The 17,369-nt window shown below is 43.1% G+C and overlaps 1 protein-coding gene across 1 annotated transcript in view; it reads right to left on the reverse strand.

Annotated features, from left to right (window-relative positions):
- The window catches only part of fam178b (family with sequence similarity 178 member B), a 159,970-nt gene extending 148,267 nt beyond the window's left edge, over positions 1-11,703 (reverse strand). The window contains exons 1-5 of the mRNA XM_062961255.1: positions 11,061-11,703; positions 9,429-9,498; positions 4,654-5,639; positions 3,979-4,040; positions 3,152-3,277 (exon numbers count right to left, since the gene is read on the reverse strand). Coding sequence (XP_062817325.1) covers positions 3,152-3,277; positions 3,979-4,040; positions 4,654-5,639; positions 9,429-9,498; positions 11,061-11,576 — 1,760 coding nt within the window. The 5' untranslated portion in view covers positions 11,577-11,703. The remainder of the gene's footprint in view (positions 1-3,151; positions 3,278-3,978; positions 4,041-4,653; positions 5,640-9,428; positions 9,499-11,060) is intronic.
- Between the last annotated feature and the right edge of the window lie 5,666 nt (positions 11,704-17,369).

Below are 17,369 nucleotides of genomic sequence, written 5' to 3' on the forward strand. Positions count from 1 at the left end.
ACCACCAATACACACAGTGCTGGGAGGTAGGGCTTCCCCATGTTGGAATCCAGGTCCCAATGGGGGGGGGGGGGAAGCGTACTTCGCCTCTGGGCTAAATGAACGGCTGTGAGCTGAGCCACTGTCATCAAGCAGACAGGTCAGGGCGCCCTAGTTGGCATCACGGTCAAATGTCAGCGTCCAGTGGCATGAAAGACTCAATTTGTATTAGTGACCTTGCTTGATGTTTTTTGAATGAGCTTGGCAGTTTGAGGCTGGGAAGAGAATCAAAGGCTGAGTAGATTGACGGACCAAATTATCTAGGTCCCTAACCTGCTTGCACAGTTCTCATAACTGTGGGTCATAAAACCCACAGACTGCACTTGCAGATTTTTTTCCCATGTTTATTTATTTATTTGCCCCATTTATACCATGCCCTTCTCAGGGTGTCTTACACATGGCAACTATTAAATGCCTCATCAAATACAAAAAAGCTTAAAATAAATCAAATTAAATTGAATACATTATTAACAGTTAAAAACAATGCATTCAACATTAAAACCACATCATCCAAACCGTAGTCCGAGGCCAATCCGCATTCAATTCACATATGCTAGGTCCATTATTGCACTAAATTATTTCCAAAAGCCTGGTCCCATAACCAAGTTTTTACTTTCCTCCTGAAGATTAGAAGGAAGGGGGTGGATCTAATATCGCTAGGGAGAGAGTTCCATAGCCGAGGGGCCACCACTGAGAAGGCTCTGTCTCTTGTCCCCGCCAGCCGTGTTTGCGAAGCAGATGGAACTGAGAGCAGGGCCTCCCCAGATGATCTTAATCTCTGTGATGGTTCGTAGAGGGAGATACGTTTGGACAGGTAAGCTGGGCTTACCGTTTGTTTACCTCTGCCCAGTGTGGAAGCAAAGAAGGAAGTATAAAAAAACTTTGTGTTGTAGAAACCTTGTTTTTTGTAAATAGTGCAACCATATTATTTTGCTATAAAGAAAAGCCTCCAAAGGAAGAGATAACATCGGTCTGTGTGTTTTTGTTCTTTTTATCACTTTTGGCTATTGGTGCTGGGTCACGCTGCTGTTACTCTGCTTCTGTTAATAAACCCACTCGCCCAATAGCATTCTCTCCTGATGTTTCACCCACATCTATGGCAACAAATCCCAACAAAGGATTCCCTCAGGCAGGAAGCAGCCAGGCTTTGAATATGCAAGGCCATTAAAGGCTAATCAAGGTGATCAACTGCAACATTCACACCTGCCTCAGACAGACAAGAGTTCTTTCTCCTGTAGATATATAAACCCCACTTGCCTGGTTTCCAACAGACCTCACATCTCTGAGGATGCCTGCTAGAGATGTAGGCAAAACATCAGGAGAGAATGTTTCTGGAACATGGCCATACAGCCTGGAAAAATCATACCAACACATTTGCTCTTTCTTAAGATTAATAATAATAATTTTATTTTTATACCCCGCCCCATCTCCCCGAGGGGACTCGGGGCGGCTTACATGGGGCCTAGCCCAGGCAATAAGCAATATAAAACTCAGCAATAAAAACAAATCATAAACAAATAAAATCACATATACCAATAAACAATAAGCACACTTTGATAAAAACCTGGGTTGGCTCCTAAAAAGGGTAGTGGGCCAGAAAAGTGCAAATAGATTTATACAGATTCTCTGCTACTTCCTTTTCTCGGCTCGTTTATAAAAAGGATGACTATGTAACAGAAACACCTGATTAGTATATCAGCTCCACATTCTGTGGAAACTGGATCCGCCTCTCTCAAAGGGTTAACTGCTTTTGATCTCCAAAAAGAAGAAAAGAAAAGAAAAAGGGAGCAACCTTTCCTGACTCTGTCCCCTCCGGACTGCTCTCCCTCCCCTTCTGCCAGCCACTTTTCTTTTCATGACATCCGGACGCACAGTAATAACTCTTCCGCCAGGTCTCCTTCGGATAATTGCCTGCTCCCTTGCTGGGATAATGGGTGACAATGAGTGAGCCATTTGCTCACTCCGAAAGATGCAGAGATTGGGCCACGCAGCAATATTGAGAGCCGGGCGGAAAATCGCCTCGCCTGCCCTGCAACATGGCTTTTAAGCTCCCCCAGGAGAAGGGCTACCAGGCAAGGAGAGGATAAGGGACACGTGAGAAGAAAAAGGCCAAAAAAGAAATAGCTGAGTGTCTGGTGTGTGGGTGTTAATATCTGACTTTCATCCTGGCGCAGCTCCATTATTGCTCTGTCCAAACACTGATGAAAGGCCATCCCTCCATCCCAACAACCACTGCTCTCCCTTCCTCCCTCTCCCCTGCCCCCCTCTTGGTTGCCCCACAGAGAAGGTTGAGGACCTTGGAAAACCATAACTCCCAAGTCTGCACAGTATGGAGCTATGTTATTTAAAGTAAGGTACAGCTGCATTTATTTCACAGTGTAGATGCACCCAGGGAAGGGTATGGACCTTGGGAAACTGTAACTCCCAGAGGACTCCATCGCACGGAGCCATACCATTTAAAGTGGGATGCAAGGGAATTCATTCCACATTGTAAATGCACCAAGAAAAGGGTATGGACCTTGGAAAACTATGGCTTCCAGGACTGCACAGCAAGGAGACATGGCCTAACAGTAGTAATAACAACAATAACAACAACAATGGTATTTAAAGTGGGTTGGAACTTTCCCTAACAAGGATATCATGGCTCCTCCCACAATTTCTCCTCCTGCAAATTGGGAAAACATCTCATTTTAATCCTGAGAGCAATGCATGCCATCACATTACTGAATTGACCATTCATTCCGATCATTCCCCAAAAATCCCCTTCCCCACTACCTCCTGAAACGTTTGAAAACAATGCTGGCCCCCACGCTTAAAATACGGAAAGAATGCTCAACCCTACACTTGAATCCAACCTAATGTGATGAACATAGCGGGTTACCATATTTTACATGTAGGACTCAGTGGAATTTAATAAATGTGATGAAATGGGATTAGAAGGAAGATTCAATAGATCGTTTTGCCAACTCTTTCCATCTGAAATATAGCCTACAAAACCTGCATTAACTATGAGACTGAACAGGAGAAGCACCGATTGGCAGGAGCTGAAGGCTTCCAACTCCAAGACCACCTTCTTCCTGCCCAGCTAGTCAGAGGAAGTGCCCTTCCTTACCTGTGAGCCTCTGTAAACTGAAAGGCCGTGTTCCCTTTGGCCACCTCCATGGAACTGGGTGAACTAGATAGCCGCAGTTTCTCCCCCACACTTCTTTCCAGCTCTTCCTCCTCCCAGGTTTGTTCTCTTAAAGGACAATAAAACAAACAGCAGCGTGAAAGCCAGACCTTGGAAATAATAAGCTAAAATGAAAAACTGTTACCATTGCAAGGTGTCATTTCTGAGCAATAAGCAGAAACTATGGGAGAATTGTTCCACAGCGACCCAGACCGTCTTGTGGTATGTAGACTATTCTCTTTTGGATGCTATCCAGTTCAACCCGTGGTGCCGAACAGGAAAATACAATCTAAGAAAGATGACCATCCAGCCTCTGTTTAAAGACCTCCAGAAAAGGAGACGCCACCAGACGACCAGGAAGACTGTATTCTAATAGAGCTGGAAGATACCCCAAAAGGTCATTCAGTCCAACCCCATTCTGCAGGAAGGCACAATCCAACCCCTCCCAGCAGATGGCCATCCAGCCTCTGCTTCAGTACCTCCAGAGAAGCCTCCAAAGCAGCATATACTGTTGAACAGCTATCCTCATCAGGATCATCACTAATTCTACAGTAACAGCATGAGCCCCCAAAATGTTACTTTTGCAATGTGGCAAGCAATCCCCATAGAGTCTTATTTTAATTATGCAAGCTAGCTGGGATGATGATTCCGTATTTTTAAAAAACAACAACAGGAGACTCTAAACAAGGATTCCAAAACCCATCTGTTTCATGGCAGAGGCCCAGCTCACGACACCTTTAGATTACAAATCGTACCTGTAGGCACCTTACCTTTTCTCTTCCAGAAGTTTGTCCAGATTGCTGAGGAAACAATCCTGCTCTGGTGAAAGGAACTAGATGCAAAGAGAGAAACAGAGATAGGATCTTAGCATGTTAATGAGAGTCAATTGGAGATAATAGTCTAAGAGCTGAACTAGAACCCTGGAGACCAAGGTGCTAATCTCCACTCCATCACTGGGCAAAATAATAATAATAATAATAATCTTTATTTATAGACCGCCCTATCTCCCTGAAGGGAGTCAAGGCAGTTTCCAAACACATAGCAACCATTCAATGTCCAAAGAAAACCATACAAGACAGTTTACAACAATACAAAGCACGTTAGACAATATAAACAACCTAACTATAACTTAATAAACAAAATAACGACCAACAAAATAAAGACAAAAAATGTCATAAAATGCAAAGACTCTGATAAAACATATTAAAAAATAATATATATAAAACCGAGGACATTGAAACTCAACCAGGCGGGGAATGCTATGGGAAACTGCCTCTGAACAAAGTTTGCCAGGAAAACGTTCACCTCTCAGTTGCTACAAGTTTGGGTGAGAAGGGCGGAATATAAATACTGTAAATAATAAATAATAAGGTTGACACAAGCAAGATAGCTAAGCCATATATATGCATTTATATCCCTTCACTATCTTAGACTCATCCTGTTACCGTTGTTTTTGTTTTTACAGCACTTGAATTTGTGTTGCTGGTCCAAAGGAGTTCTTCAAGGGGCAAGAGGTCCCCGTCATCATTGTCTTCCTCCACGTCCGACCCCTCAGACCCACCAGAAAGCTCATCCATGGATGCAGAGGCACTGCCTTCACAGGACATCCTGGATAAGGTCACTGGGATGAAAGCAGTGGGATATTCTGGCCCCGATTCCTCCTCCACTGCATCTGATTCATAAACCAGCCCCTTGGGGGCCCCTGAAAACTCCTCCAAGGTGGTTGAGATACTGCTTCTGACATGGACAATGGGCAGCGGATGGATGGGAGATAGTAATGATGGATGATCTTCCAAGTCCAAGGCCATCTGGTCATTGGCCGGGCTTTGGTCCTCAAACATGTTACCTTCTTGCTCCTCATTTCCCTCTGGACACAAGTTGCTCAAGGGACGGTCTGGACTTCCCACTTCCTCACTTTCATGCACCACATCCTGCATGTCGACAGACTCCTCAAGGAACAGCAAATGGCTTTCGGTTGGAGAGGAGGCCACTGTTGCACACTCCCTTGGTGGCAACTTATCAAGCCCTTTGGTGATATCTGGCATCTCTCCGGAGCTCTGTGATGCAGACAAAGGCCCAGGAGCAGGGCTCAAAGGAGGAGGATTCTCATACATGAAATCAATCCGCGGCGGACTCCAGTCAGGAGGGAACCCATCGTCTTCTTCCAACTGAGAGCGGGTACCATCCCAAATCCCAAATTGGTCACTACTTCCATCAGTCTCTGCTGTGGAGCAGGCAGAAGGAGACCTGCTTGGGAGGCTCTGAGCTTTCAGAGCCAGACCTTTCCTCCATTTCTTGCCAGAGCAACCACTGGACTCTTTCTTTTCTCCTTGAGGAGCTTTTGAGCAGAAGATATAACTCTTGGGCATAATGTGGGTGGCTGTCAGGCACTTCTGTAACCTTGTGTTCAATCCTCCTGAAGCCTGATGTCCTGGAAAGGAAACAGAGGTGTGTTTATCACCATGGCTGCATTCATGCTGCAATTCCACAGGAGCAAAGAAAACACTTACTGTTGTACTCCAAGGCTGGGAAGCACCTCTGTACTTAACACACACTCCAGTTCAAGGTAAAATAGCAAAGTGGTTTATTGAAGAATACATATGAAAAGCGATTCAGCGAAATAGTATAAAAAAGCAAAGTCTAAATGTCAGAAATAGTCCATAGAATTCAACGTACAAGACTAACATCAGAAACCAGGAATATAAAAGCAGAATAAATCCAAAACATGAGATTCATGAACTCGGAAGCATGAGCAACAGGAGCAACAGGAAACATTGAACTAGAGATCCCTTAGCAGGCTTGATTTGGCAAAAGATGTATTCTCAGACTAGCCAAAAAGCCTTCTGATCTTGCTAATATAGACCAAAAATCATGCCTTCTCCCCATAGAAACTGAAACGGACTTTTTGGCTAACACGCATCTTGACCTTCGCTAACTCTCCTGAGAAACTCTGTGTTGACGGAACATGAACTTCCTATCTAACAGCTTATTAGTCTGTCCACCTGGACTCTCATCCTCTGAGCTCAGCTCTGCTTCTGACCTTCCTTCCCTAGTGAACAGCCTTTCTGGAATGTGGCCTTCAGACAGAGATTGCTCAGTTTCAGGGCTTAAAATCCCCTGCTGGCTCTCTTACTGGCTTACAGGCCCAAAATCCCCAGTGACATCAGGTGCAGGCACAATCAAAGGCTGAACTACATCACTGACAGAAAATGGGCACAAGGGGCACAAAAATCAACTTTCTAAGAATGTCCACTTTGGGTTTAATTCTGCCATCTTTGGAAATCCTTAAACAAAGGTTGGGTGATCATCTTCCAGCAATACTTTAGTTGTGTATTCCTACCTGGCAAAATGACGTTGGATTAAATGGCCCTTCCAACTGTATGGTTTTATAAACTGTCATATAGATTTTACCTGCTTGGTCCCCTGAGATCGCATGATATAGGGCAGGATACAATTATCTTAATGACCAATGACAACAAAAGAAAATATGAATTTTCAGGAGGGGGAATGACAGAGCAGTAAGATGGTGATACCATTAGGGTTTGTCTTTTTGGTTGCTTTTTGACTACGTAAGTGAAGTGTGCCTTCAGTTAGAACTGGGATGTAATAAACTGCTGCCACTTCAACTGCTTCCTGGTATCAATGGGACAGAAAGCCCTTTCTAATAAGCACAACAGTTGGGAACTGATCAATTTGTGGTTCTAAGTTAGATCAAAATAATAAAATGAGCATCTGTCAAGGGGCAGCAAATGTACTCAGAACCTGCAACAAATAAAAGATAACAGGCTGCAGCATCTTGTTTACAGTTGTTGCTCCTTTGGCTCTTTGTTGCTGACCACATTTCTATCCCGTATTGCTAAAACAAAATACTCGTTAAAAATAACAAGGAATTCTCATTCCTGTAATAAAACCACAACGTGGGGTGCAAGCAGGGGCGGCTTCTCTTTGGACTATCTCTCGACACGGAAAGAGCTGCCATTGATAATAAAACAACAAGCATGTCCTCCTCTAAAACACAGAGGCATCCATAATTCACAATGGTGATACCGAATCCATGGGATATCTGAAGCCATTTTGGGGATGACACAAATCATAGAGCACTGGTGCGGTTTAACGGCTTTCTTTCATGCACTTTTGTGGGCATTCGTTGTTGAGCTGCCTCAGTTTAAAGCTAGCTACGAACTGCATTAAGCGGTCAGTGTAGATGGGGTCAAAGAAGCGAGACACATAAGACAATGAGTTACATTTTTCATAATGCAACAAATAACAGCCAATGAGTGACAAGATGTTTCTCCGATTTCTAGATTCAGGTACGACTCAGGCCAAAAAAATAATCACATAATTAATTATTCTTCCCTGCCAAAGGAATCACTGACTCAGAATACTGTTGCGGATAAATAACTGAGGTAGAAAGCAATTGTGCTCGTGTCTTGCCCCTTGTTTCCCAAGAGACATCGAGGCACCTACTGTAGGAAACAGGACACTGGACTCGGGTAGGCCTTTCTGTCTGGTCCAAGTATAATCATGTATTTTAAACTTCTGCCTCTTCGCTTAGTGCTCTCATCCAAGTTGAGAGGGAAACAATGGACAGGATGAAAGAGACTTGAGCTGGGTTTGCTAACACTCCTTTGCCCTTGCTCACATTTGATAGCATAAGCTTTGTGGATAGTAAACAATGCAGCAAAAAGATACACAGGAGAAAAGCATTCCAACCCTTTCCATGATGGGGCTAGCACCCCTTACGCTCAAGGTGGGACAGCCTCTCCTACCTTTGCAAATTCTGCCCAGATTTAAATCAAATCCTGATAACTGCAGATATAAGATGCTATGTTGGCTCACTCTGCCTTGAATGCTAAGGCAAGTGGAAGTTGGTCTACCAAGGGTTATATAACGGAGACATAAACAAAGTGAAGTGTTCAAACGTGATCCTTCTCTCTCTAACAGCAATGAGAACGGTGCAAGCAGGTTAGCAATAGAGAAAACTCTCCCATCTGTTCTCAACTTCAGCTCTTTTGCCAGTCTCAAATGGCAAAAAAATATCCAGCAAGGTCACTAATACAAATCCCCTCTTTTGCTTTCATGAATGCTTGTCATTTCATTGCATTTTAAAGGGAACAGTGCCTCCTGCTGGATACCCTGCTGGATACATTCCAGCACGTTCAGGTGTGTGTTTTTTTTCATTCCTTCCTCTCCTATGCAGCCTTTTGTCTGACAGATCAGGCTACTGCCTGGAACTGCAATGACACGTTTTCCCCATACTTTAAATGGCACCCCGCTTGCTCCTATTGTGTCATCTCCTTGTCTTAGTCATGCCACTTTGCAGGGAGCCCCAAACGTCACCATCTTCCTATGTAACACTCCCATCTCCCCCGCAATTACTACTACTACTACTACTACTACTTTTTGGTTGTAGTTTCCAACCAAAGAAATCTGTTGCAGAGGAAGAGACAAAACTGGAGTGCAGTCTGTTGATGGGTGATGTAAGGAGCTGCCTACCCATAGCATTATCTATAGCTCACAGTGAGGTAGGCCTAAGTTAAAATAAAAAGGGTTTTCCAAGGTGGTAAACAGCCATCAAAGCCGGAGAAAGGTAAGCAAGGAAGGTCTCCTTCTAACAAGGATGTGGAAAGGCGAAGTCTGTGAGCTACATGTCGACCTCAATGCCATGTTTGTGGCCCTGAAGGAGCATGTCAAAGTTCCCAAGTTTTTCCCAATCAGTTTTGGATCTTCAAAATATCCTTAAGCTGCCCAAAGAAAGGTGTGGCGATTTGCTTTTCTTCCCCTCAAAATAAATTTCCAAAGCCAAAAACAGCTGAAATGAGGTTGGAAGTGATGTGGCATCACTTAGGAAGAGTTGGAAGGGTCATCTAGTTGAACTGCAGAATTAAAACAAGTAAAGTACTCCTATAAGATGCCCACCCAACCTCTGCTTAAATACCTCCAAAGAAGGAGCATTCATCATCTTCCAAGGCAGACTGTTCCACTACTAAACAGCTCTTACAGTAAAAAAGGGCTTCCTAATGTTCTTCTGGATTAGCTAGAACCAATGGGACTTGCAATCCAAAATAGCTAGTCTTCCAATCTGGCTATCTAATAATTACATTCAACATAATGACTACCGTCTTTGGGTGACAAAGACTGCCCCACACACAGCCGTATAAGCTTTTCTTTTCCCTCCTCCTGCATTATCAAAGTCAGATCAGATGTTTTAGATCATTACCTTTTTTGAGAGATGAGAGGCTTTTCCTGCCTCTAGCCTTCCCGGCTCTCAAGCATCTGCGACTGTCATTCTGTAGGACAAATTAAACATCAGTTAGAGGCTTGAGTCGCAACCAGAATAAGTTAATTGAGTCGCTTTGCTGTAACTGCATCAAGGCCCGGGGCTGCGTTCGTGATACTGCTTGCATGGGAAGGTTGTTCCTGGGCCAAGATCATGGGACCAAATTTATGTTCCATCTCACAAAGGAATTGCTAAGCCTTTAGTAAAAATTGCTTGGATACCCACAGGCTTCCCTTTACAATCAGGGAATGAATCCACACTGCACAATTACAGCCGTTTGATACTGGTTTAACTGCCATAAAGCACCTTCTAATGGAATCCTGGGATTTGCAGTTCAAGGAAATGGGACCAGACATTTGAGCATGAGTTGCAGCAGAAATGAGATATGAATATATGACTCACTGGCAGACCCCACCTGGACATGAAAAGCGCCTTAAATGTATATTTAAATGTATAATTATGTATGTTTTAATGTATGCTCTTAATTTTATTGCAATTTTAATCTTAATGGATTTTTAAATTTGATGTAAACTGTTTTTTGATGTATATGTTTTATTGTAAACCACCCTGAGTCCCCTGATGGGTGAGAAGGGTGGGGTAGAAGTGAAGTAATAAATAACTAAATAATAAATAAATAAGGAAATACTTGCAATTCTGTGCTATAAAGCTCTAATCTATTACCCTGCAGGATAAGAAGACAACTGACTGATAAGAGAACTCTAAGTGTGCATCTAAACCAGGCTTGGGCAAACTTCAGCCCTACAGGTGTTTGGGACTTCAACTCCCACAATTCCTAAAAGTTTGGTCTACACCATAAAATGCAGTGACACCACTTTAATGGCTGTGGCTAAATTCTATGGAATCCCGGGATTTGTAGTTTGGTTTTTTTTAATCGTGTCAGAAGCGACTTGAGAACATACTGCAAGTTGCTTCTGGTGTGAGAGAATTGGTAGTCTTCAGGGACATTGCCCAGGGGATTTTTTTTTCTTTTCGTGTCAGGAGCAACTTGAGAAACTGCAAGTAGCTTCTGGTGTGAGAGAATTGGCCGTCTGCAAGGACGTTGCCCAGGGGACGCCTGGATGTTTGATTTTTTAATCATCCTTATGGGAGGCTTCTCTCATGTCCCCGCATGAAGCTGGAGCTGATAGAGGGAGCTCATCCGTGCTCTCCCCGGGTGGGATTCGAACCTGGCAGCTTTCAGATCAGCAACCCAACCTTCAAGTCACAAGGCTTTAATCCACTACGCCACCAGAGGATGCCCGGATGTGTTATCATCCTGCTGAGAGCCTTCTCTCATGCTAGAGCTGACAGACGGGAGTTCACCCCATCTCATGGATTCAAACCAGCAACCTTCAGGTCAGCAACCCAACATTCAGGAAACCTGTCCAGCCAGCACATGGGTTTAACCAAATGCGCCACCGCGGTTCTTTTCAGGACTGGTCTCACAATTGCCTGTTTTAGGCTTGCTGGTAATTGTCCCTGATCCAACAAAGCATTTATAATGCCCGTAAACCACCCAGAAACCATAAGCAGCTTTGAGGTGAGTCCTTTCCCCACAGCAAAAGTGCTCACCCGCTTGTGTGGAGCTTCCCGGGGACAATCATCCAGCGTCGAAGGTAAGCCCGGAAGCGGCAGCACGGAGAATGGCCGGCCCACCTTCAGTCGCTTGGACTTCCGGACCTGCTGGTACTCCTGGAGACTGGACTGGAAGGTGAAGCTGAACAGCCCCGCTTTGGGCCTCCGCAAAGAAGACAGCGGGATCTGGAACCAGCGGATGTCTCTCCACATGCTGAACATCTCCGTGCTGTAGGACCTCTTCTTCGGCAAAGGGGCCAGGCTGCCTTGGCTGCTCTGTTGGGAGGCTGCCGGAGCCTGGCGCGCCTCCTCCAAGGCCTCACTCGAGGTTCCAGGCTGATCTTGAGGCCAGGAAGAAGAACGCACAGGGCCTGACTTCCCTGCCTCCATCATGGGGCCTTGGAGTTCTCTTCCGCCTCGATCCGGAGAAGAGGAAAGGCCTGGGCGATTTGGTTCAGCTTGGGTTAAAATGGCAGGGAAGTTCTGGCTTCGCTTTGGGTTTTGCAGGAACATGGTTCAATCTCCCCAACAATGCAGTGCTGCAACCCTGGCAAAATCAAGCCTCATCTGCCTCTGGAGTTCTTAAGGAAGCTTTCCAACCACCTGGAAAGAAGAAAAAGAAAAATCCCATTGTAATTTCACTTTTTACATGGAATAAAGCCTCCGTTGGGATCCAGTGTGGTGACGTGGTTTGAGCATATCACTCTGTCCCAAGGAGACTGGAGTTTTGTAGTTTGATGTGTGACTGGGGGTGCAACTACACTGCATTTCCACACCAAGGCTCAATGCTACGAAAGGATGGGAGTTGTAGTTTGGTGAGGCATAGAAACCTAAAGATCTTGTAAAACAACAATTCCCACAATTTCATTGCACTGAGCCAAGGAAGTTAGTGTGTGAAACTGCATTTGTTCTAGATGTACCCCCCAATAAATCTAAAGACCCCTGGAACATGATGTCAAAACTGCATTAATTCAACAGTGTAAATGTTTTGGGGAAAATGGCAATCATAACCTTTTTGAAAAGGAAAAATGATGTCATATCTCTTTGGCAACTGTGAATTTCCATGAACATCTGGAAACCACCTTTTGAAAACCACTAGTCAAGGAAAGGCATGACCTTGTTAGAAGTCAACCCTTTGAACAAGTGATGTTCACAAGCATTCATGTAATGGCATACAGGTAACTCAGCTGTTAAACTGAAGAACCATGTCTTTGAACTGCCAGGGACAAAGACATGCCACTGTACAGAGTTTCAAAATTGTTTCTTAGAAGTGGAAATTGAAATTGCAGTTGCATTTATCCAAAAACATATACTTTCCCTTGAAACCTTTGTTTAAAATATGCACTCAGAGATAAAAACAAAGTCTTCTTTTAAAAATAACCTATCTTGTTCACTCACAAATATCTTGTATTAATTCACCATACAGGCACATTTCTTATTAAAGTTCAATTATAGATAGGTTGTCATTTCTTAATCAATAGTCCATAGTCCAAAGTCTTTAAGTATACATCTTATGAAAGTCCAAACTGTATAATTGTATAACTGCAGCTCAAAGCAAACATATAATAAACTGTTCCTCCACAAGTCCAAATTGCATCGGCTTCCATTGAAGTCCAAAAGAATACTGCATTCACCTCCACGGAGGTCTAAAGCAAACTGCTAACATTAAAGTCCAAAATCATAATAACAAAATGACTCCGAAGACCATGGTTGAAATCCCCACTCAGCCATGGAAACCTGCTTTGTAGCTTTGGGCAAGTCACATTCTCTCAGCCTCAGAGGAAGGCAAAGGCAAACCTCATCTGAACAAATCTTTCCATATTTTAGGGTTGCCATGTCAGAAATGACTTAGAAGGCACACAACAAAATGAAAGCCTCCAACATTTGGCTCCAGGCTGCCATTCAATAATTGACTGAATGAGTCTTATTCTAGTTTTGACAAACCAAGAGCAGTCAGCCATGCTCTATCTAACCCAGCCTACCTCACAAGAGTGCTGTAAAATCACAGTGGGATAAAGATTTGTGAATGCCACCCCAAGTGCCAGCCTCGGACGATGGGACAGTTGCTATTGTTTTAATATTAATTTCTACGACAATTCAATATATTGTGTGCCAATTCTGATTATGCTTCCTACACTATAAGGACAAAGTGTGACTTTCAGAAGTAGTCCAAGGGAGCTTCACAAGCCGGGCTATTAAAAAGGCATCTGTCTCAATCCTAAATCCAGGCCTAAACTCAATGGATTTAATTTCCAAGATGCTGGCACCCACAAAATGCCACCTGGCAAGGAGGCCCAAACCCTTCACCAAGCCAATTAGCAAGCCTTTCACGGGACAGATTACAAATAATTGGAAATTAGAAGGCAATCATGCTGGCTGGCAACCAAAGGGCCAACACAACTGCTATAGTGAAGATAACGTGGTTTGGTTTTTTTTCTGCCACCTGGAATTTTCGAATCTTGAAAGCTACTGAGAGGCTTATCTGCAAAAGTAAAGCATCCACACGCTTGCTTGTTATTAGCAAAAAGAAAGACGGCTCCAAGGTCTTGCGAGCCATCTGCTTCAAGGAGCTATCATCCAAGAGCTCATTGAGACGGTTTCATTTGGCAGGCTGCTAGCGGATTTCGAGTTTGGATCTGAACGTTTTGCTAATTTGGGTTGACAATCCTGCCGTGCTTTGGTAGGATGCTCAGAGCGGGACCAAGATGGGCCTTTTGTTTCTGCAAAACGCACAGAAGGAAAAACACACTTCCTTTTGTGCTACATAGCAGGGGAGGATAGAAGGATCTCAAGACAGATATCTGAGTGATTTGCAGCAGAGCAGCCATGATCTCCAACTGTTTAATAAGAGCATTTAGAATTATAGCACTGTGATTCCACTTTCACTGCTACAGCATAAATGGATGATTATGTCTGGGCAGGAGATGCCGAGGGAGGGAGTGAAAGATACATCGCTCCAGCTATGCCGCCATCTTCCCTCAATGTTTTTCAGAATTCTAAGTATTCCTTCCAAACTAGAAATCCCTGGTTGCACAGGATGTTGCCATGACAGTAAGGATTATTTCACACTGCACTAAACAATTATTGAATTAGGATCCCACTTTAATGACCACAGCAGCATCCTAAGGAATCCCAAGAATTCCCTGGCTAAGTAACACTTCCTAAACTATAAATCCCTGGACCGCATAGTACGTTTCATTCTAGTCATGTGGTAGTAAAAGAGCCCTAAATCCATAGAGGCACATTATAGCACTTTTGAATTTCTAAGAAAGGAGCACAAGAACCTCTTGCAGCTTCCACTTTGGTGTCCCAAGGGTTCATCTTCACTGCACATTTAATGCAATTTGACGCCACTTAAAGCACCATGTCTCAATGCTATGGAATCATGTAGTTTTACAAGGTTTGTAGGAATGAATTTGGGTGGGAGTTATAGCTTGATGAAGCCCACTTTTTAGGGAAATTTGGTTTGCTGAAGCATCCTGACACCAATCTATATATATAAAAGGGTAATGAAATTTAGGCCTAGGACAAAACAACAAAACTGCACATCCCAGAAACACTAAACTTGGCAGCACAACCCCTCATCCATGCCTCTACGTTCATACAACAAAAAGAAAAGAAAAATAAAGTCCTAATTAGAGGGAGAGGAAGAATTGTTTTTATTCCAATTGCTGCCAGTTAGAAGGCTAAACTCCGCCCACTTGGTCTCCTAGCAACCCACTCAGCCCAGGGGACAGGCAGAGTTAGGCCTCACTTAGGCCTCTTCCACGCTGCATATAAAATACAGATTATCTGATTTTAACTGGATTATATGGCAGTGTAGACTCAAGGCTCTTCCACGCAGCTATATAACCCATTTATAATGGACTTAATGTCAGGGGAAAAGCTTTACCCTTTACCTTAACTACCACCAATTCCTCAATACTTTATTTCCCATACCACCATACTTCGCCACAGCAACGCGTCGCCGGGCACAGCTAGTATAATAGAAAGGAAGAGAGGGAAACTCATTATCTGCGGAGCTGGACAAGGAGGAGAGCAGTTTTACTTCTTCTCACCTGGAGGCTCCAACCGCTCTCTAACTCCCACCTGTTTTAAAAATCAACAAAAAGAATGCAGTCCTAAAGCAGCCAATCCGAAGCAGGGTGCCAAAACTGACGACAGAGTGAACCAATCCGCAACAAGGTTCCCTCCCCTTATGCAAATATAATATAATTTGCAATTTTGAATATTGATGTTCTCTCAGTCCTCCAGTTCAGATCCATGGTCAGCTTCCAACAGAAGTTGACCATAAGGTCATGCAGAAGTAACAAGAACAGCTCCATCGACACTGCCATATAATCCAGTTTCTGAATCCATTTTATCTGCTTTGAACTGGATGATACAGAAGTGTAGATCCAGCCCGAGTCCTTCAATGCAATTCTATGGCCAACTCCCAGAAGACATCCACTATAAATACTATAAACAATATACCGACAGGAAGCAGCCAGGCTTTGAAGCTGCAAGGCTATTTAATGTTAATCAAGCTGGCTAATTGCAACATTTACACTTGCCTCAACCTGGACTTTATTCCACAGATATATAAATCCCACTTGCCCTAGTTGCCAACAGACCTCACAACCTCTGAGAATGCCAGCAATAGATGTAGGTGAAACGTCACAAGAGAATTGTTCTGGAACATGGCCATACAGCCCGAAAAACTCACAGCAATTCAGTGATTCCAGCTATGAAAGCCTTCGAAAACACAATATGCAATATAGAAAATTTTTCAAAAGTCCCATTCTCATAGGAACAGAAAGTGAAGCAAAACCTTCTGAAGAGGAGCACGGACAACAAAGGAAACACTAAGGGATGTTAAGCCTTCCCTATGCTCTCCAAAGCTTGCATATATACAAAAACACACAATAAAAGTGAAAATATGTATGTGTCTATGTGGGTGGGGTGTCCACAGACAAGTCCCTGCCTCCATGTCCTCCACAAACACCACCCTGCCCACCACCCAAGTGAAGACTTTCACATGGGAACAATTTCATCCTTGATTTTCTGTTTTTCCTCCACAACAGACATCCCAGTATTCATTTCTCTTTCCATTGGTGTGGAACTTGCATAAGCCCGCCCACTGCCTTTCCAATAACCCTTTTGCTGGCAAAGCTAACCAGGGACGGAATTCTGTATTTGATATAGAGTCTCACTTATCCAAGTTAAATGGGCCGGCAAAATGTTGGATAAGTGAATATCTTGGATAATAAGGAGGAGGGATTAAGGGAAAGCCTATTAAACATCAAATTAGGTTACGATTTTACAAATTAAGCACCAAAACATCATGATATACAACAAATGTGACAGAAAAAGTAGTTCAATATGCAGTAATGTTATGCTGTAATTACTGTATTTACAAATTTAGCACCAAAATATCACGATATATTGAAAACATTGACTACAAACATGCCTTGGATAATCCAGAACTTTGGATAAGCGAGTCTTGGGTAAGTGAGACTCTACTGTAATTTGTTTCTTTGCATTCGTTTTTGTTGTTTTGTTATTGTTTTAGTTTTGCCATCACGTGGAATCACAGGGTTGCTGTGATTTTTCCGAGACAGTATGGCCATGTTCCAGAAGCATTCTCTCCTGACATTTTGCCCACATCTATGGCAGGCATCCTCAGAGGTGTCAGGTCTGTTGGAAACTGGCCAAGCGGGGTTTATATATCTATAGAATGCCAAGGGCGGGAGAAAGAACTATCTGCCTTAGGCAAGTATTTGTAATACAATATAATACTAACATTACAATATATTAATATTAATTAATTAATTATATATTATATATTACATGTAATATTACTAATAATATTACAATATATTGATATAGTACAATATAGTAATTTATTGCCAGTATTGTGCCATGCTAATAATATTGTATGTAAATTTAATTTTGAGTCCCCTTTGGGGTGAGAAGGGCGGGATATAAATATATTAAATAAATGAGAATGTTGCAAATTGGCCAGCTTGATTAGCATTAAATAATCTTGCAGCTTCAAAGCCTGGTTGCTTCCTGCCTGGGGGAAATCCTTTGTTGGGAGGTGTTAACTAGCTCCTGAAAGGCCTTGGAAACAATGGGATTGAGTGTTGACTGGAGAATCTTATTTTCTTATTCCAGGGAAGCGATACATAAAGTTCCTTTTCCCTCAGACTCACTAATAAATAATACTATTTATTATAATACAGTAGAGTCTCATCCAACATAAACGGGCCGGCAGAACGTTGGATAAGCGAATATGTTGGATAATAAGGAGGGATTAAGGAAAAG

This window comes from Anolis carolinensis, unplaced genomic scaffold (assembly GCF_035594765.1).
Source record: "Anolis carolinensis isolate JA03-04 unplaced genomic scaffold, rAnoCar3.1.pri scaffold_8, whole genome shotgun sequence".
Lineage (NCBI taxonomy): Eukaryota > Metazoa > Chordata > Lepidosauria > Squamata > Dactyloidae > Anolis > Anolis carolinensis.